This window comes from Vanacampus margaritifer, chromosome 2 (genome assembly GCF_051991255.1).
Source record: "Vanacampus margaritifer isolate UIUO_Vmar chromosome 2, RoL_Vmar_1.0, whole genome shotgun sequence".
NCBI classification, from domain to species: Eukaryota; Metazoa; Chordata; class Actinopteri; order Syngnathiformes; family Syngnathidae; genus Vanacampus; species Vanacampus margaritifer.
In genome coordinates this window covers 1325106-1347001 of record NC_135433.1, presented here as the reverse complement: position 1 = coordinate 1347001, position 21896 = coordinate 1325106, and the positions used below count along the sequence as shown (strand labels likewise).

Sequence of the window (21896 nt, the reverse complement as noted above, 5' to 3'; positions counted from 1 at the left end):
GGTTGGTTCATGTGAAAGGCACTGAGACAAAGTTTTCAAATTTTCTGCTGCCTTTTTCCATTGGTGCTGGCATGTGTGAAAGGCTCTGACAAGGAAAGGAGGAACAAAGGGCGCAAATAAATTTCCTATTAGCTCTTTTTAAACTGTTCATCAAAGTTGGCCCAGCAATTTCCTCGTATCCCCTTTCACGCTTCCTGCACAAACCAGATTTTTCATGATTCGATTGTCACTGTGAAATGTACCGACATGGAATGGAGGGACAAGGACCACACAGTAATTCCATGTTTGTGTAGACTTTTTGCAGAATTGTTGGTTTGTGTGAAAGGTACAGGGGCAAAATTTTCAAGTTTTCTGGTAGCCCCTTCCACATGTTAAAGTTGCCTTTTTTTTTTACATTTTCTTTTTACACTGCTCATCACTGCTTGCATCCCCTTTCACACTGTCTGCCCAAACCGCCGATTCGCTTGTCTGTGTGAAAGGTACTGACATGGAAAAAAACTTGATTTTCCAGATTATTTCATAATTATCACTATAAATAAACTCAATTCAAACAATTGCCGCAAGCAAGATTTCTCCTTCCACCTTCTTCTCCTCCGCCGTCATGACGAGCCCCCACAGCGCCAACAGGTGGCCCGGCATCCGCACTACAACACGACTCATCGTGTCTTCAAAGGCAGGCAGGCGCGCATTATCTTTTCACGTTCATCTCGACCAGCGCCTTCGCTGCTCTCAATGGCGGCCGCTGATAAATAATATCAAAGTTGAAAGATCTCTTTATGATGCAAAACGCACACGAGAAGAAAAAGGAAGGTGGAGTTGCGCTGCGGTGCCGCACAGGATATTGAACCTTAAGCAGCTGAAAAAACAAAACGTGCCTTTCATCAGACGCACATTAAAGTGCAAACACGGCGGGCGACAAAGAAGAAGAGATTACCAATAACACACACACGGTCAGGTTACGTCACTCGAATAGGCAATACAAGAAGCTATTTACACTTCAAGGTGCTAATGCAACACTTAGCTCCATCTTATTGCCACCAAAGCAGCCATTTTCACTCAAGCAACCCCCTTCGCTCATTGGCTGTTTTACTGGATTGTGACTGATGTTGAAGTCCCACAGACTATTGTATTCTATTGCTATAAAAACATGGAAGCTACCAAAAGAAAGATTAGAGTCTCTTCTTTCATCAGGAAAAAAAAGTTTCCGTTTTACAGCAATTAGCAATAGAATACAGCAAAGTTTCATCATTGTTCTCAAATCTCTTTAAAATAGTGGGGGAAATAGCTCTTTGCAACATGGCCCTGGTTGATCTCTTATGCTCTGCTGCCACCTGCTGGTCATTTTTGTAATAACTACCATTGCTTCAACCGTTCTCTTCAGTTCAGAGGCTGCATCAAAGCCTTCAGTTGGCTCGAGCATAAAAAAACGTTTAAAAAAATCGGATATAAATACGTACAAGCACATGTTGTGCGCACACAGACACAAGTGTGTTTTACTATCTTTGTGGGCCCATCTCATTGACATAATGCATTTCCTAGCCCCTTCGCCTAACCCCAACCATCCAAAATGATGGCCGACCCCTAATCCTTACCCTAGCCTCAACCATAACCCAATTCAAACCTAAACTCTAAAACCAAGTCTTGACCCTCAAAAACAGGTCTAAACTTGTGGGGCCCAGCAAAATGGCCCCACATGGACGGGTGGGCCCCACAACTCTGTGAAATCCCAAAATGTTGGTCCCACTATGTAACAAAAACACACACACATTCAAATCCCAAACACACAAAGACACTACCACACAAAGACGCAGGCACACATACAAAGACACACATGGACAAACACAAAAATCAGCCAGCCAGCAAAATTCAAAATATATTTTCCCAAAAATTCTCTTATTGATTGCCAATAAGACCAAGTCAAGTCAAGTTTATTTCTATAGCCCTTAATCACACAAGAGTCTGAAAGGGCTTCACATGACCGCAGTTGACAAATATCAACGACGTCCCCTAATCGAACCAAAAGAGGGCAAGGAAAAACTCACAAAAAAAAAAAACAACAGGCAAAAAATGAGAAACCGCAAATGTGGTAATCCCCCTTCCAAAAGTTGTTAACAGAAACAATTGGGACCTCTCAGAGGTCGTTGCTCGGGCCCTAACTAGAGCTGCAAGCATTCACCACCCGTTTCCACATATAATGACCGACTGTCGTGCTGTCAATTGAATATTTTTTTACAATCGATTAATCCTTCGATTATTCAATCGATTATTTGACTAATCGGATTCATTTTAATTTTGAATTAAAGTGTTCTACAACAAAAAAAAAATCCCCGATTACTGTTTAACCCCCGCGACCCTAGTGAGGAAAAGCGGCCAAGAAAATGGATGGATGGATGGATGGATTACTGTTTATTAACCAGTGATTTGTCTTTATTTCGTATTCGTATAGTGACTTTTTTTTTTTTTTTTAAATGACCGGGACGGTCATTTTTTCACAAAATAAAAACAGATGTTTGCAGATGTCTTATTTTGATTAAACACAGAAGATTATCAGTCTTCTTTCATGAAGGACAATTTTAAAACAATTGCCAAGCTGAAATCAGAGGATTTGGACAATTTTAAATTAAAAAGTGTCTCGAAACAATTACTCGATTATTAAATTAGATGTCGATTAATTTCATAATCGATTAATTTTGCCAACTCTAACCGATTCAAACCATTCCAACAGCCATCCATCGATTGCACATCTTTCCATTTCATTTGAAATAATTCCACATCATTCCGCATGCCTAAATGTTTTTGTCATTCAGCCTTTCCGCCATTTCTTGCAAATGTCTAAAAAAGATGGCGAGAAATGTGCGGCTCCTGGAGGAGGATGAGAGCAAGAGAGGTGGGGGGGTCGTCCCCGTGAGTGCCGCGATAATCAAGGACGGCGCCCTGGAGGGGAGCCAATCAGTCGGCCCCGCCGCCACATCTCATCAAGCGCCGCCAGGACGGTGAAAAACGAGCAGGCGAGCTCATCAGAGCCGCGGCGAATGTCAACATTTGCTTTATGACGTCACAGGAAGCGAGACCTCCACCGGCTCGTGACTCGTTCATTAGCCGCCGCTAATCACGGCCGCCGTTTCATTAGCGGCCACGAGATGACCGACTTCCACGTGCACTACTCTCCGTGGAAAGAAATGTAAATGATTGAGTGCGCACGGCAGGCCACTTCCTGCTGGGATGACGTCGCAGACGGGTTATCAATTACGGGCGGGGCAGGCCGGGGGATTGAAATGAGATTATGAATAATAAAGCCGAGAGGCACCTTGACTCCGTTCTGTCTCTGCGGAGCGAACGCGTATGCTTCAACTCACTTACCAAAAATTGGATTGAGCACATATTTAATATCACCCAAAAAAAAAATGGATTTCTATAGAAATTCTGAGTGGATGTTGTAGACTAAAATGCTGCAAAAGTTATTAAAATGTAAATTTTTCATTTGAGGCTGAAAAAAAAAAGGATAACTGTATTTTCCGGACTATAAGTTGCACTTTTTTTTCATAGGTTGGCTGTTCCCGTGATTTATACTCTAGAGCAGCGGTTCTAAAAAGGGGGTACGTGAGACTTTAAAATATATTTTAAAACGCATCTCCCCCCCATACCAGAATGGTTTGACACAAATTGTCATTTGCCACCTAGAATTACCTGTCAATCACTTTATTTAAAATTCAGTTATTTATTCTTAGAACGGAGCTTTAATATGATCCCAAAAGATGACACTTTATGTTAATAATAATTTGTATGTGTATGACCAAACTAATTATTTATTTATTTAACTTACACCTTTTTGTTTTAAAATGGTTCAAGAGACCGCATCAATACAAATAGAATTCCAAAGTTTAATAAATCAGACAATGAAGGCACAGCACTCTTTTAAGTTTTATTTTTAAGTTGTTTTTTCCCCCAATCAGAAATGCTTTGCGCTGGTTAGGGGGATAAAAATATTTCACAGGGGTTCGCCACTGAAAAACGGTTGAGACTCATTGCTCTAGAGCGACATATATAAAAAGATACAGCCACAAGAGGGCACTCTAGACTTATACTATATTATTTAGTTATTTATTATTTATTTATAGCACTACTATATATATACCGTATTTCCACGACCATAAGGCGCACCGTATTAAAAGGCGCAGTCTCAGTTATGGTTTACATTTCTGTATTTAACACACACACATAAAGTGCTATTGGACGCAGACATTGTAAAACGTATGCTATCTTGAAACATACGCTAGCATAAATTTGCTAGCAAGCATGCTAGCGCATGTTTTTAAAATGGCGGCGAGATTAAAACTGAGTTCGGTTGTAATTCATTGAAGTGAGAAAAGAGTTCACACATATATCCACACATATATTCTGTATATATATATATTCTGCATTATTATAATGTTTTTTTTTACAACTTGGGTAACCAAGTTTGTGCACTGACTAACGGTCACTAGACTCTGGTCAGGTCAGGTTGAACCGACCACAACCGAGAACCAAAGACGAAGGGAGGTGCGGATGTGGTCAAAGTAAACATGTTTTTCTCAGTTGAATAAAAAGTCTCAGATGTTTTGTATGTACTCTACGTTTATGATGCTGTAATATCATGTGATCTTCAATAAAAGTATTTGCACCAATTCACTCTTGGTCTCATTTCTCACCGAGTGTCCGTGTCAATTTATCTCTATTCTCACTTGTCCTGGTGGGGGTGCGATTCTCTCATAACATTTTAAATTGGTCCTTTGAGCCGGATATAAAGCATTTAACAAAGTACTATTGTTACTTTTGATCAATCCTAATCCACAAATCCCTCAAAGTCCTTATCTTCTGTATCCGAAATGAACAGCTGGGCAAGTCCTCCATCAAAAATGCCAGCTTCCCTCTCATCATTGTCTGAGTCAGTCTCGTTACCGTGCGGCTCCTCAGAAATAATGCCGGCTTTTGGTGCAAGCAGACACGTTAGCAGCCGAAGCATGCGCAATCCATTCACAAATTGTGGCGTAACTCGCTCGACTGCCTCCCAGTCTCATCACCAAAGGTGGCAGTTCCTTAAAGCGAAAGCACCAAAGCGCCATCTTTCAGTTGACTCTTTCGCGTTCTCATCATGCCTGCCAGTCCTCAACCAGGGCCACATTTCATGTACTGTTTTCCTGTACTGTATATGTGCAACGTGTCCGTGGAAATGCTCAGTCAGTCGAGCGGAGCGCGTACCGGACAGCAATTTGGTGCACACAAAAGTTGCACCTCGTTATCAGGCGCAGCGTCGATTTTTGAGAACATTTTAAGATTTTTAAGTGCGCCTTATGGCCCTGAAAATACAGTATTTAATGCGATTTATACTCCAGTGCGACTTATGCCTGTTTTATTTCTTCCTAATTATGCATTTTTTGGCCTAGTGCGACTTATAGTCCGGAAAATACAGTACGGTAATTAAACTTTTACGCATAACCGGGATAATCTTTTGGGACTGATGCAGATTCCAGAATTTGGCACAATAACATTCCGAGAAAAGATTAACTAATTTTAAAAAAGAAAGTGTCTTACGATAACAAATGCATGATTTTTTTAACTATTATTTTATTTTATTATTTTTAATACTATTATTAATATTTTTTGACCTTTTTAATCTTTGCCTTATGTTTTACTGTGCAAAAGTGTGCGCGCGGGGGACGGAGATCGGCAAAAAAACTATGTAAATCCCTGATATCAGCCGATTAATCGCCCGGGCCCTCTTAAAAACTTTGCTAAAATACTTCAAGGTTTGTACGTTGGCTTTTATGTATTGAACATTTTACAAACTATTATTACAGTACAGAAGAAAGTGCAAAGATAAGAATTGATTGATGTTTTCTGAAACACCCGTCAGAAATTTGACAAAAATGTTGATAAATGTTTTCCAAAAAAGGAATAAATATTTGCTAATGTCTTAGTTGTATTGAACACAAACAAAATCAGTTTGCATTCACGGAAGACAAAATAAATCGTAATTTTTTTTTTACTGTTGAGCGGCTGAAATAAAAATAATTTCGATCATTTGAAGTTGAACAAGGTCACTAAGCAATGCATCGATTACCAAAATAGCAATCGATTAATTGTTGCAGCTCTAGTTACAACCTACATTGCCATTATGTGTTAGCATTACGCTAGCAGACTTTAAGTTGCTGCTCGTTGTGGAGTCGACTTCCCCATAGTCCAAACAATGATCTGTTTCTCAAAAAAAGTGTCAGCCAGGTCACTGGTAGATGTCAAGGCACCACCTTAAATCCATTCTTCCTTCTCAAATGAAGGTCTCGCTACGTTGGCCGTCTTCAAACGCCAAACAAGCCAATGACAATTTGACGGCATTCGTTGCGCATATATTTTCTCTTCATGCACACGAGGAGGACAAGGAGGCAAAGTGGGCGAGATGAAACATTACTGGGACGGAAATTACATTTGGCATTTTGACTTTGGCTTGATCAATTCTGAAGGTCGGACTGGCAGCATCCATGAGGTCACTCGGACGAGACCCAAAGTTGCTGAGTCAACAATAATTTGACACGGTGACGCCATTTCATTGGTTGAAGGCAGCTCGTCGCAATCCTGAGCCAACGAGCCTGGTTTTAATGTTGCTGCTGTGGGCCCCCTTTCCCTTTAGAGCAGCAACTGCAGTGTAACTAGGGAACGCACTGTAAAAAAATAAAAAGAGGGCTCGGGAGAGTGTGCCTCAGAGGGGTAGGAGACTGTAATCTGTGCACATCTCTGTCCGTTCTCCTCGCGAGCAAAAAGAATCAATATCTTCCTTCCATGTCTGTTGTTTATTAAATGTTCTAGGTTGACTGAATCTCCCACATCACTCACCGGGCCTTTATGAGCTACACACATTCAAAGTCAGATTGCTAGACGACGGCGACTCCAAGTGGACAAAGATGGCAAAGCTGCCTTAAGTGCTAAATGTTCCGCTTGCTTCCCTGACCCTGACCTCCAGGCTACCCTCGAGGGCCCGTTCCCACGGTTCCCCCTTTTGCCCCCTCCCCAATAAGAGGTCAGCACGTTGCTGCCCACGACCCCCGTGGAGCCCAACAATGGCCGCGGTTTCATAAACTTTAACCCCCGAGGGTGCGTTTAAGGTCCCCGTTGAAGTGATCATATTTAATATTCCCTCATTTACATGGCATATATGATTATTTGCATTTTTCCATGATTGGACACATCTATAAAAGAAATGCAAACTTTCACCTCAAATAGTGCTTTCAGTCAATTACCAACATCTTTAAATTAATACGTTCTCATTACATTGTTATTACATTGCTAACAGAATATCATTAAATCAAGTGAGAGCTATTACATTACCACGACATTTTTACATTATTACATTGGTTTAATTGGTCTAAAGTAGTGCTGTCAAAGTTGATGGCTGCGTTTAAGGTAGCACAGGTTGTGTTTGAGCAATAAACATAATTACATGCATTCAAGTAAAGCATTTCAGAAATGTTTGCGTATCACATTTAGAATATTTGTTCATGTCAAGTAATTAACTGGTTCGAAAAAGAGGAGGATGAGCGTAAGCAGTGGCTCCAAAAATGTTGATTAAATGTCAAAAGAATCAACACATAAACGGTGCTCTTCAAATTTGGCGGGAAAAAAAATGTTGATTAAAAAAGCCTTTTTTACGAAGCAATTAATCGTGATTAATCACAATTCTAAGATGTGATTAATCTGATTTTAAAAATTAATTGTTTGACAGCTCTAGTTTAAAGTTGATTTCAAATTATTACATTACCTCATCTGACATTATTGTTTGTTACTTATTAGTGTTTTTACATTATTACATGATCAACATTGTCATTACGTTATGACATTTATATGACATTATCATTAAATGGTATATCATCACTATAATGATATTGTAAATATTGATCACATTATTTTATAGCTATTACATTATCATTAATAAAATATTACATTATCAATACATGATGTTATACATTGTTACATTATGACATCGCATTATTGCATTTTGTTTACATTATTACATAACATTGCATTATCACTGTCACACCGCGGTGAGGGTGTCTTGTCATTTCCTGTTTTATTGTGAAAAGTCTGACTCCTCTCGTTTCAGGTCACTTGCCCTTCCTCGTGTGGTGTCTGTGTCAACCCTGATCCCTGATTGTTTCCACCTGTTCCAAATTACCCTCACGTGTTAAATAGTCTGCGTTTTCCCTGTCTTGTGCCGAAGTGTTTTCGTTTGAGCCACTGAAGCCTGCCATAGACCACAGCCTTGATACCCAATTGCCTTGTTGCCTTTATTGCCTTGTCTCGTGAGAGAACCTTTGTTTGTAATTTTGTATAGCTTAGTTTTGTTTAGTCATAGAGTGATTTTTGTTTTTGAATGTAGTTTTGAACATCCTCCCTTTTGGAGCGCTTTCACTTAATGTTTGTATAGTCTTTATTTTCTCCCTCTCATCGAAGAGCTTTTGTTTTGTTAATTAAAAGCTGCTTTACCCTCCACCTCTTCCTCTGCGTCTGAGTCCAAAAACAGCCTCGTTGTGTCAATCACTACATTACATAGTTTTAAAAATTTGTTTGTTTATTGAACATCTAAATAAATAACAGAAAAATTGTACAAAAGTGAAAAAGTAAAAAAAAAAAATCAAAGAGAAATTTCATAAATGTCACCATCAGGCACAGTTTACAGATCCATTTTAAATAATTATATTATGATGTAGTCATTACATTGTTGACATGCATAATTACCATATTGTTATCCTTACTTACATTACATGATAATAGCGTTATTACTGCTACACTATCCTTACATTCCTACTACATTGTTATTATCTTATTATATTGCTATTGTGACTACATTATTACATTATCGTTTCAAACTTACATTGCTAATTTTCTTCTCTTCATTCTCTATTTGGATATTTCTGAACCGAGATAAGCAAAAAAAGATCCCTATACGTTTAGCTCTCAGATTGTTCAGAATTTTATTTCCTCCAAATAAACGCACACGTGCGCACGCACACACACACACGCACATCACAATATTTGAAAATATTTTCAGATTTTGTCAAATGATATCAATATTCGGACCTACCAGCCATTCGCGCCACGTCGGCCGTGCTGACGTTTTGCCGGTTGTGTTTCACTTTGAAGGTGACAGCGGGGCCCACCACCCTGACAAAAAAAAATAAAAAAGATTCCATTAGGTCATCAATATTTGCTTCATGAGGGAAAAACAAAACACGCAAATATGAATGTGGATTTTTGTGACTCCATTCATCACAATTGATGAGGGAGTGTAACTGCTCTATCTTGAGGTCAAGTTGGAAATTGTGACTTCAACCCAATAAATGGCATCAAAACACACAAATAGTTTTTGCTACTTTTTTTATTTATTTTTTTAAAGCTGTTTAAAGCTTGTTCAAACTCAAAAGTTTTGCTCACAACACAAAGCACAAAAAAAAAAGTTGCGTTTTTACAGCCCTTGGTGGTGGTCCTTGTCGATGGGGAGTGGCCATTTTGCACTTTCCGCGGCGGGCGGCAAATAAATCAGAAGCCAGCAAAAGTGTGCGTTTGTGTGGTCGGCCACTCCATCACGGCAAGCTTTTCTTCACGCCGCCGAAGTTGCCGCTCAAACGATCCCCACGGTGAGACGGATGGCTACACGACGCTTTTATATCCGCAGCGACGGCGTGAAAGGCATCGGGTCCCCACACATCCTCACCCTTGTTGGCACAGGTTCACTTTGCAACTTTTTTCACCTTCTTTATGCATTTCTTCTTCTGAACACTTCATATTGTGTGAATGCTTTGTGTGAATGCTCAAGCATTCACACAATATGTTATTGTGTTTTTTTATTCTGCACACTTTTTTGCCGTGTAACAACTGCCACATTATAATTCAGATTTACACCGTTCAAATTTCAACTTGCTTCAAAAATTCACGCCTCCCGGGTTATTTATCGTCTGATTTCACATTACTTACAGTATTGGCACAATTTAACGTTGCAACTTTTCCTCTTCATTTTCCACGGGACTGACATGGAACTTTTTTCAAAATTCCAATGGGACTGACATGGAACTTTTTTTCAAAATTTCAATGGGACTGACATTGAACTTTTCAAAATTTCAATGGGACTGAGATTGAACTTTTTTCAAAATTTCAATGGGACTGAGATTGAACTTTTTTTCAAAATTCCAATGGGACTGAGATTGAACTTTTTTCAAAATTCCAATGGGACTGACATTGAACTTTTTTTCAAAATTTTCAATGGGACTGACATTGAACTTTTTTCAAAATTTTCAATGGGACTGAGATTGAATTTTTTTCAAAATTCCAATGGGACTGACATTGAATTTTTTTTCAAAATTTCAATGGGACTGACATTGAACTTTTTTCAAAATTTCAATGGGACTGACATTGAACTTTTTTTCAAAATTTTCAATGGGACTGAGATTGAACTTTTTTTCAAAATTTCAATGGGACTGAGATTGAACTTTTTTCAAAATTCCAATGGGACTGAGATTGAACTTTTTTTCAAAATTCCAATGGGACTGACATGGAACTTTTTTTCAAAATTCCAATGGGACTGACATTGAACTTTTTTTCAAAATTTCAATGGGACTGAGATTGAACTTTTTTCAAAATTCCAATGGGACTGACATGGAATTTTTTTTCAAAATTCCAATGGGACTGACATTGAACTTTTTTTCAAAATTTCAATGGGACTGAGATTGAACTTTTTTCAAAATTTTCAATGGGACTGAGATTGAACTTTTTTCAAAATTTTCAATGGGACTGAGATTGAATTTTTTTCAAAATTCCAATGGGACTGAGATTGAACTTTTTTCAAAATTCCAATGGGACTGAGATTGAACTTTTTTTCAAAATTCCAATGGGACTGAGATTGAACTTTTTTCAAAATTCCAATGGGACTGAGATTGAACTTTTTTTCAAAATTCCAATGGGACTGAGATTGAACTTTTTTTCAAAATTCCAATGGGACTGAGATTGAACTTTTTTTCAAAATTCCAATGGGACTGAGATTGAACTTTTTTTCAAAATTCCAATGGGACTGACATTGAACTTTTTTTCAAAATTCCAATGGGACTGAGATTGAACTTTTTTCAAAATTCCAATGGGACTGACATTGAACTTTTTTTCAAAATTCCAATGGGACTGACATTGAACTTTTTTTCAAAATTTCAATGGGACTGAGATTGAACTTTTTTTCAAAATTCCAATGGGACTGACATTGAACTTTTTTTCAAAATTTCAATGGGACTGAGATTGAACTTTTTTCAAAATTCCAATGGGACTGACATTGAACTTTTTTTCAAAATTCCAATGGGACTGAGATTGAACTTTTTTTCAAAATTTCAATGGGACTGAGATTGAACTTTTTTCAAAATTTTCAATGGGACTGAGATTGAACTTTTTTCAAAATTTTCAATGGGACTGAGATTGAACTTTTTTCAAAATTCCAATGGGACTGAGATTGAACTTTTTTCAAAATTCCAATGGGACTGAGATTGAACTTTTTTCAAAATTCCAATGGGACTGAGATTGAACTTTTTTCAAAATTCCAATGGGACTGAGATTGAACTTTTTTCAAAATTCCAATGGGACTGACATTTAACTTTTTTCAAAATTTCAATGGGACTGAGATTGAACTTTTTTCAAAATTTTCAATGGGACTGAGATTGAACTTTTTTCAAAATTTTCAATGGGACTGACATGGAACTTTTTTCAAAATTTTCAATGGGACTGAGATTGAACTTTTTTCAAAATTCCAATGGGACTGACATAGAACTTTTTCCAAGTCGCACCTTCCACGCCCACTTCCATAAATACAACTGACCATCATTCCCACCTTTGTGATATTGCTCAGTGGCGCACTTGGTAAAGTGCATTGTCCAGTAACCAAGAGATCACGGGTTCAAATCCCACCTTTATGCTAAGTGACTATCATATGAAGAAATGCATGATCATTTCGTTGAAATGATTGAACAGCTGCTAGCTTTCAGCATCAGATGACAATTTTCAAAATAAATACCACATTAGCCATGAATTCAAGCAAGTCACGTTAGCAATTACCTTCTACCACAGGGTATGGTGGGTTCAAACCCTGCTTGGACCGTATTTGAGCACTTTCGTCATTTATCTTTCAATTGACTTGATAAGCACATGCATTCAAATCATTGTGCTTGTCAGCATTACCACGTAATTTCTGCAGAAATCACATTTTGTCGAGTTTCACTTCTTTCTTTTTTTAAACACTTTTTTTCTTTGGACTTTTAACACTTGAAATGTCTTCTTTTACACCATTGTCTTCTCACCTTTTTTCTTTTTAACTGTTTTCTTGTTTACACTTTTCTTCTTCAAAACTTTTCTTCAAAAATATATTAACACTTAATTAAATGAGTTGACACTAACACTTACTCCATTTCCTTTGAAACATTTATTTTTGTTGACATGTTTCTTCTTTGTTTCCTCTTTCTTCTTTTTCCCATTATTCTTAGAATGAACACTTTTCGTAAACAATTTTATTCTTTCCTCCTCTTTAAAACTACTGGTTTAACATTTAATCTTGACAACTCTTCTCATGATCAACACTTTTTGAACACATTTGTCATCTTTTCTTCTCCCTTTTCAACGCGTTTCTTTGTCTTTTCTCCTTTTGAACACCCGTTAATGACACCTCTCCTCCATTAACACTTTCACACATTTCTCTTCTTCAAGTACTTTTAACAGGTTCTACTTACTTTACTTTCCTAATACTAGGGGTGTCAGGCGATTAAAAATGTTAATGGTAATTAATCGCATGACTTCAATAGTTAACTCACGATTCATCGCAAATGTTATATCTGTTCTAAATGTACAATAAAATGTACAATCCATTTTTTTCTAAGTTTTCATACTCTTGTTAACAAAAAAGTGGGCGGGGAAATGTTAAACTAATAATAATATGGCTGCATCTTTTAGTCATTTCATAAACGCGTTATTGAGGGAGTTTAATTTTTTTGGGCATTTTTCCATTGGATATCATTAGTTCCACTTTTCCATCTAAATTTCAACTTTCAAAACAACAAAAATTCCCGCCTCCCGAGTTCAAGTGGTTTTTTTTCATTTATCTTTACAATTAACACTTTGTCATTGTCACAAAATGTGTCTTTCAATTGACTTCATAAGCATTCATCTTAGCATTCGGCTATTAGCATTAAGCTTCGCATTCAGCTATTAGCATTAAGCTTTCATCATTCCCACGCAAGAAATTGCACTTAGTCTAGTCAGTCTTAAAATGGAGTCAAAATAAAAAAAGATTCAATGTACTGTCAAAAAACGAGTGTGATATTGATTTGTGTTGGTCATTTTTCTACCACTAGATGTCATAATTGCATTTGTAAGACGTTGATGACAGTATTAACAGAACTATAAATTAACTCGTAATTAACTCACTAACGTTGACACACCTACTGACTAATACTTTTCTTATTAACCCTCCCATTTAACATTTATGCACAAAACTTTTTATTAACACAATCTTTTGTAAATGTTTTTATCAGTTTACCACTTTTCTTATCAACATTTTTTTCCCCCACTCTTCTTTTTAACACTTATGAAGTTATTGACACTTGCTTTTTAACAAATTTCTTCTCACTCTTCTTCTGCTTAACTTTTTCACACATATGTAGTTTAGCAGTCATGCTAACAAAATGTAACTGCTTTCCATGGAAAGAACCACTGACCGACCAAAATAATCAGCGTTGACGAGCTCGGCTTAATCGTTTCCAGCGCGAACGGCAGCCGTGCAAGAAAATCAGCTTGCGAACAAGCGTGTACGAAAGCATCCAAATAAGAAGAGAAAAAAAAAGTGACAATTGTTTGCGTGGGCTGGCAGTGACGCGGCACAAACATTCATCCTGCGCGTGACAAAGTCATCAATCTGCATGCCGAGGCCGACGCCGACGCCGCCACAGGAAATGGCTCACTTGATGGATGGCGACACCTTCCGCATCGGAAACAAACATACACAGACCTAATCGTTCATTTCAAGTATGTGGCTGTTATTTATTTAACTTATAGCTTTTTATTTCAAAATAGTTCAAGAGAACACATAAATACAAATAGAGTTCCATCCATTCATTCTCTGAACCGCTTATCCTCTTGATAAACGTCCTTACATACTGATGAAGTAATATTTGATTAATCGTTTCAGTCCTAGAGTCAGTATATAATAATAGGGATTTTGTGTATTATTATTATTTTTTAACAATCAAATACATATAGCCTACTTAATAAAAACCCTATTAAGTGGGAAGTTTTTGATTAAGCCCCGTTTCAGCCCGGACAGCGCGTGCATACACAAAAAAAAAAAAAAAAAAAAGGAGGAAAAGCACGCAGTGAAAATAAAAAAACGCTGTAAAAATAAAAATAAAACGCTGTAAAAAATCCACAGCAGCGAGGCCGCGAAAGATGGAACTCGCAAGAAATGAGGGGACACTGTACAGACGCTCCCCTACTTACGAACATTCGAGTTACGAACAACGGTACATACAAACATGTCAAAAAATGTTCGGAAAGAGATGCTGTAAGTTAGATTTTTTACTGCGCACCTTTTTCCGAGTACTGTAGTGCTTCTTTCCACCGCTAATACCGACGCTTGGCGCTGTGAGAGCTCACCCAGCATTGGAGGCTCAGCAACGTGTCGAGGAGGAGGAAGAAGAAGAAACGCCTGTCGCTCATAGATAAAGCCATCGCACTCTTCGAGCAGCAAGACCCAAATATTGAACGTTGCACAAAGGTTGCAAATCAATTGAATGATGCCATACAGTGCTAGCGCATCATTTATGATGAAAAAAGAAGAAAACTGTGCAATCGTCGTTAGATCGCTTCTTTCGGCCAGTTTCTAATAAATCCTCCAAGGAAGATACTCATCAACCCTCATCTTCTTCTCTGCGACCCTCAACTTCTTCCGACATTGAAGTTACGGAGGAGGAAGTAACTTTTGAAGCCCATTCCAGCAACGACGAAGAACCTCTCATGATATAAAATCCTCCTCTTCCTCCTCCTCCTCTCCTTAAGCATCGAGTACATCTTCCAAAAGTAAGTTAAACTTCATTTTATTTATCTTATTACGTACATGTACATACTGTGTGTGTCTCTCGCTCTCTCTCTCTAACATACGTAGTACAGTACTGTACGTATTCTCTTTAAACATAAATTATAATACAAAATATAGCACTGAAGCAACTTACGAACAAATTCACCTTACGAACGATCGCTCGGAACGTAACTCGTTCGTAAGTTGGGGAGCGTCTGTAATGGTCTTTTTTGTGGACTTTGTAATCAGTCCAAATTGTAGTACACTTCATAAAAAAACATTATATTACAGGACTAAATAAGACAAAAAAGGAGTTAAGTATTACAGTAATCACAGTAGGTGGTCTCAAAATCGGGTCCAATTATCGGTATTTGTGTACCAAGCTTTACATTTGCTAAAATGATTCGGGAGGAAAAATGACTCATTACACAGCCAACGCCACAGAATGATCGCTTTGGGTGGAAACTGTCAGATTATCGGTATGTGTACCCTGGGTTACATTCTCCTAGGACATCAAAGAGTAAAAAGGACTCAACACACCCCAAACCACTGGATAATCGCTAACGATCATCTTAAGGGACATCCAATAACTAGGCCTTTATTGACTTAACACCACGTTGGGATCAAGATCAAAATTGGCCAGATTATCGGTAAATAAGATCGGGCTCAAAACTGGCCCGATTATTGGTACGTGCGTACAACGCTTTACGTTTGCCGAGCTGATTGGGAAAGAAAAATGACACTTAACATGACCCACCACACCACAGGATAATCACTCATGATCAGATTATCGCTACATGTGTAGCCCACTTTACAATGACCCACACCACAAAATAAATGCTCAGGATCATCTTTCGAGTGATCCAATAATCAGGTCTTTGTTGACTAGACTGGGCCAAAATTGGCCAGTTTATTGGTATGTGTGTACCCCGCTTTATGTTTGCCAATTTGATCACGAAAGAAAAATAACGCTTAATATAACCGACACCACAAAATAATCATTTAGGATCAAAATTGCCAGATTATCATTACGTGTGTATGTACATTTTCACCAGAAATCAAGGAGTAAAAACACACCTCACACCACAAGATAATCACTCTTGAACACTTTTATAGAGATATCCAATCAAATCTGAAAATAAAATAAAATATGTTATGTTGCTATGTTGGAATCAAACTCAAAATTGGCCAGATTATCAGTAAATGAGATTGGGCTCAAAATTGGCCCGATTATTGGTGTGTAACCCGCTTTTTTTGCCGAGTTGATGGGGAAAGAAAAATGGCTCATGACACACCCCACACCACAGGATTATCACTGAGGATCATCTTTAATCGCCATGGAGGGATTTAGGCTCAAAATTGGCCAGATTATTGGCGCCTCGTGTGTACCCTGCGTTTTCTCAGAATATCAGAAATAAAAATAAATAAACACACCCCTCACCACAGGATAATCGTTAAGGATCATCTTTTAGTAACATGCTGACTTTTATTTAATATGTTTAACTCATTCACTGCTATTGATGGCTATAGATGTCAAAAATTCATTTTAACTATTTTAATTAGTTTAACATTTTTCCACTTTTGTTAACGAGAGTATGAAAACCTAGAAAAAAAATTATTTATTTCTTTGTTTATTTATTTATGATATTTATTGTACATTTATAACAGATATAAAATTTGTGATTAATCGTGAGTTAACTATAGAAGTCATGCGATTAATTACAATAAAAAAAATTCATCGCCTGACGTTATTTAAAAAAGAAAGATTACTAAAAATTAGGGGCGTCAGGCGATTATTATTTTTTTATCGTAATTAATCACATGAATTCCCTAGTTAACTCACGATTAATCAAACATTTTATATCTGTTCTAAATGTACAATAAAAAAAAATCTAGGTTTTCATACTCTTGTTAACAAAAGTGGAAAAAAAATGTTAAACTAATAGAAATAGTTCAAATGAATTTTTGCCGTGATTTTAAGACACCATGGAATTATTATAATGGGGTGAAATCATTAATAAGGCTGACACAATTTGCACCTGAATCAAGAGTGTCATTTCCTGCGGCTTGATCTGAGCTCTGGCCCGCTGTCGCCCCCGGTGGCGCCTTTGTGACATGACACGACAAGAGACGTTACATCAGCTCCACTCATCTGCGAGCTAACACTAGCGGCTGAGAGCATCCCATGTGCTAAAATGTGCCGCTTCCAATTGTTGTGAGAACGAGGGTGCGAGTCATGGCGTGGGTGTGCAGCCGAGTGGATGTTTGGCTCAAGTGCCGCGAGCGCTTCGCTGATGCAGACAGGAAGTTGGTGATGCTACGCTAACGCCTCTGCTACACTACACAAATAGACGAAAAAGGGGGCTCACAATTTGTGATGTACACTCTAAAAAGAGAATTGTTGAACCAGTTTAAGATTACAAATTTAATTGTTGACCAACTTAAAAAAATTAAAATAAAATTGCTTCAATTGGTAACACACGATTGAATTAAGTTAGTCCAAAGTGAATATCTTAAGTTTGTTTTGTTTGTTTGTAGTAAAGTAAATTTCGCAAAAATTACTTTGGATTAGGGTCACTTTAGATTAATTTACCGTAATTCAGGGGAATATATTAAATGTAATGAACTAATTAATTAAACTTAACATATTCACTTTGGACTAACTTAATTCAATCATGGGTTACCAATTGAAGCAATTTTTTTAAGTTGATCTGCCTTACGAAGACGAAAAAAATGGAACAAAAATGTGTTCATACGTACGACAAATCGTCGTAGTCGGTGATTCGGATTCTGGCCATGCGAGCCAGGATGTCCATCATGCGCAGACCTTTGTCCGTCTGAAGGCCGCTGAGGAGGCAAAATAGAAAAAAAAACAGTCATCACGAGGCTTAAAAGACTTTTTAAAGCCATTTGAAATTCCATTTGACGATGATGGCGCACTCACTCGGTGTCCGTGATGACGTATCCGAAGACGTCGTCGGCCTCGTCCCCGCCGGCCTTGACGTCCAGCCGGAGTTCGTCGGGCATATTCTGCCGCGTTTCCTGGTATTTGACGGCGGCCAGGGGCGGGGCCACCGCCTTCACCCAGCCCGCCACCTCCGACATTTCCTCCAGCGACTGCGTGGCTTCTTTCTTTTGCAGCCACACGCCTTCCGCGCTGGTGCGGCTGCGGACGTTCTCCAGGCCCGAGCGACGATGAAGAGGAGGCGGCGGCGAAGCCGTGAAAGAGGAAGAGGCTCTTTGGTCCAAATAAGCCAGAAGTTTGCTGAAGACGTTTTCGCCGCCAGCCTGGAAGCAAAATTACACTTTGATGTACATACGTTCGTTTAGCCAGTTAGCACAATGGCAGCGTGCCGCCGAAATTAGCAATTCGTTTGCGACAGCTAGCACCATTGTAGCGTGCCTCTATTTATGCACTGTGTTGATTTTAGCTAACACAACTGTAGCGCACCTCTTATATCTAATATTTTCATATTTTCAATGCTAATTTTAGCCAGCTAGCATGCTAGCTAAAGGTAATGAACACAAAACGTATTCCATTAGCTTTAGCCAGCTAGAAGACGTTTTCACTGCCAGCCTGGAAGCAAAATGACACTTTGATGTACATACGTTCATTTAGCCAACGAATGGCAGAGTGCCGTTATTTTACAGACGCAATTAGCACTAGTTTTCGACAGCTAGCACCATTGTAGCATGCCTCTACTGTCTTGTTTAGCTAACACAACTGTAGCGTGTTAGATATTATAACATTTTTAATACTTCATTTTATTTTATTGACCATTATTAACATTTTAATTCTTTATATTAACCTTGTCGAAATGTTTTGTGTCCTGTGCAGAGCAGATGGTGTTGATTTCGGTATAATTTGACCTTAAGCTGGGACATACTATTTAGTCTAAAAAAGTTCCTTCTCAGCGTTTTGTGCGAAAACACATTTTAGTCCTTGAGAGCAGAGTCTGCTTCGGGAAAAACATCCACCTGACCTTGTTTACGCCATCTGCTCACGGAAAAGTACCAGAGAGTATGTTTTGTCTACAAATGAAAGAGTGGAGGTCTTTTTAACTATAAGAAGCTATTGTACACGTAGAAGAGTACATTTGACGCTCTGAATCCCACCTGTTTAAGTGATGAATTAGAGGCAGTTATTTGTCCAGAGATTCTCTGTTTTTTATTAAATCATTTTTGCAAAAGGTGTATTTTTCTTACATTAAATCTATCTTCATTTTTGGAACACGCAAAGAGGACAAAATAATGTAATTTTCTTTCAAGCGCAAAATGCAATTAGCTTTAGCCAGCTAACACAACCAAAGTGCACCTTCATTTTACGTACACTTTAAGCGTTAATTTTATCCAGCTAACATGCTAGCTACAGAAAACTAACATAATGCAACTTACGTATTTTACAGATTCTTTCCATTTTAGCCAACCAGCACAACCACAAAGCACCTTTATTTTACCTACATTTTCAATGCTAATTTTGGCCAGCTAGCATGCTAGCTAATGCTATAGGTAATGAACACAATGCATATTTAATTAGCTTTAGCCAGGTAGCACAACCTTAACATACCTTTATTTTATGTACACTTTTAGCGTTAATTTTAGCCAGCTAGCATGTCAGTTACCGCTAACCAACATAATGTAGCGTACATATAATGTAGCGTACATATAATATAATGTTAATGTATTGTGTATACTGGTGACGATAAAAGTCATTCCATTTTTTATTTTATACACAAAGCTAGTGTTAGCTTTAACCAGCTCGTAAAACTCCCGAGCATTCTATTTTACACACGCTGTCAGTTTTCATTTTAGTCACCTCACAAAATCATAGTGAGCTTCTTTTACAGACACTGCTAGCTTTAGCCAAATAGCTTTTGAATGCGCCATTAGCTATAGTCAGCTACCACGACCGAAGGACGTATGTCTATATAATTAAAGGTGCAACAATTCATCGATTAATCTTGAGTATTGCTTAACTCATTCACTGGCAGCTATTTTCATTGGAGCAACCCCCTTCGCTCCCAGGTGTTTTTACAGAATTTTGACTGATTTTGCAAGGCCCACAAAATATTGTGTTCTTTTGCTGTAAAAACATAGAACCTACCAAAAGAATAAGATTAGAGTCTCTTCTTTCATCAGGAAAAAAAAGTTTCCATTTTGCAGCAATTAGCATTAGAATATAGCTAAGTTTCATCATTATTCACAAACCTGTTAAAAACACGGTCAAAAATAGCTTTTTTGCAACATGGCCCTGGCTGAGCTCTAACTCTGCTGCCACCTGCTGGCCGTTTTTTGTAATAACCACCATTGCTTTAAGCCACCTCTTCATGCCGGTGCTGCATCAAAGCCTTCTATATGCTCTTGCATTAAATAAAAAAATAAAAAATAAAAAAAACGTATTAATACGTTTTTGGGTTTGAATGAGTTAATATTCCTAATGTCAAACAAAATCAATAGAGAAATCATCCAACAGGCTCACCTTGTCCTTCACATTGTCGTCGTTTGTCGTTGGCTGGACTTCTGTTGGCACAAAAATGTCAAATTATTACCAATATCATCATCTTCTAGTTCTAACAATGATGTCATCTTTTCGCATTCAAAGGCTGTGATCGACAGGCGTCAAGTTTGAGTGGCGGCACCTTGAGATAGGTCAGAAGAGGTCATCTTGAAAGTGGGAGGAGCTTCCTCCACTTTCTTCTCCTCCCCGGCAATCGCTTTCCTTTCGTCTTCTTTGCCGTCACTCGGCTGGCCTCCCAAGTCTCTCGGTCCCGGTCGGACCCGATCCCGGTCCTTGTCCACCACTTGTAGAGCGTCCACGATGAGGTCGGACAGCCGGTCCAGGTCGTGCGGCGACAGCTTGTCCACGTTCAGGTGCTGCCTGCCAATGTTCTTCAACACGTTCTGGATAAACTTCTCTGCAGGACAACAAATGATTTCATTGGATTTGGATTTTTTAGAAACAACTGCAAGAAATTCATACATTTTAGAAGATAAAATATTTAACTTTCAAATTAAGAACAAACATTGCTCACTTTTAAATGTGAAAAATATAGTACATACATAGAACAGCATTTTTACTGATATCTGATCTAAAAGATGAATAGTTTGACGCAATACTTCCATTGGAACACAAATATATGATATGAGGATTTGTGATCACTTCAAACAAGAAACTTAATTTCATAAACTCTTTTCATTTCCACATTTTCCATTTCCAAACTTAGATGTTGTTTAAGTTGACCATTTCCAAATAGCATGTATTTAGATTTGTTCAGGTTTAATGATAATTTATTCACTGTACATCAAAACATGTGTTTTCTTTCAAATCTCGTTTCGAAAATTTGCGTCAACAGCAAAAAACACCTTTAGACTACCCAAAAATCGATTCTCATTTAGAACGATTCAGAATCGATTTTAAATGTCCCAAAATTGATTTTATTTCAATTATTTGATACTGTCTTGCCCTTGTTTGTGTGCGCCTTTATTGGGAGCACTGTTCATGTTGTACCCGATTTGGCCACTTAAGGGCAGTGTGGTTCCGCGCGTTCTGATACACTTTTAAGTTGTAGCCACATAGAAGCAAAAAGTCATGATCAAGTTATTCCAAGAAAAGTTGTTTTTTTTGCAGCGTAGGAAGAGCATATACCGGTGAGTCATGTTAAGATGCTTCTCTGTAAATACTTTTGAAGCGTTTTGTATGAATAGCCGTTCTTTGGAGTGATAAAAGTGCCACGAGTAGCGCGCTAATTAGCATTAGCGAGTCCGACTAGAGTAG

The 21896-nt window shown here is 38.1% G+C and overlaps 1 protein-coding gene across 2 annotated transcripts in view; it reads right to left on the bottom strand.

Moving 5' to 3' along the window:
• LOC144043068 (receptor-type tyrosine-protein phosphatase N2-like) overlaps positions 1 to 21896 on the bottom strand; it is a 92242-nt gene that overhangs the window by 57614 nt on the left and 12732 nt on the right. For both annotated transcript variants that reach the window (XM_077556307.1, XM_077556308.1), the window contains 5 exons: positions 20761 to 21036; positions 20601 to 20641; positions 18066 to 18409; positions 17882 to 17968; positions 9113 to 9192 (listed from right to left, as the gene is read on the bottom strand). In XM_077556307.1, the coding sequence (XP_077412433.1) occupies positions 9113 to 9192; positions 17882 to 17968; positions 18066 to 18409; positions 20601 to 20641; positions 20761 to 21036 (828 nt within the window). The remainder of the gene's footprint in view (positions 1 to 9112; positions 9193 to 17881; positions 17969 to 18065; positions 18410 to 20600; positions 20642 to 20760; positions 21037 to 21896) is intronic.